This window comes from Plasmopara halstedii, assembly GCF_900000015.1.
Source record: "Plasmopara halstedii genome assembly, contig: Scaffold_56, whole genome shotgun sequence".
In the NCBI taxonomy this organism is placed as follows: domain Eukaryota; phylum Oomycota; class Peronosporomycetes; order Peronosporales; family Peronosporaceae; genus Plasmopara; species Plasmopara halstedii.
The window spans coordinates 49761-50031 of NW_020186977.1; the positions used below are offsets into that span (position 1 = coordinate 49761).

The following is a 271-nucleotide window of genomic DNA, read 5'->3' on the forward strand; positions in this document are numbered from 1 at the left end:
CCCCCCCTCCATGAACACATTATAGTTACGGTGTTCATGGACGGCCTCCGTGTGGGCCCCGCCCGCACACAATTGTTCGGGGTGCAGGCAAGCACCCTTGAAGAGGCGATTCAGGTTGCACTCCAGTACAGCCATCGCCAAGCGCGTACGCCGGCCACGACTTGGCCAGAGAATTCGGCGCCAATCAATCGGGCGAATACGGGCGGACCAGTCCCCATGGAACTCGGGTCTGCCGAGCAGCGGGATATTCGCTGCTACGGATGTGGCAAGC

General features: G+C 61.3%; 1 protein-coding gene across 1 annotated transcript; it reads left to right on the top strand.

Annotated features, from left to right (window-relative positions):
* Positions 1-36: 36 nt before the first annotated feature.
* Positions 37-262, top strand: PHALS_12001 (gag protein; the record flags this gene model as incomplete). The annotated part of the gene is made up of 1 exon (XM_024726837.1): positions 37-262. A coding segment is annotated over one exon (226 nt), but the record flags the coding sequence as incomplete, so codon positions are not given.
* Positions 263-271: the final 9 nt, after the last annotated feature.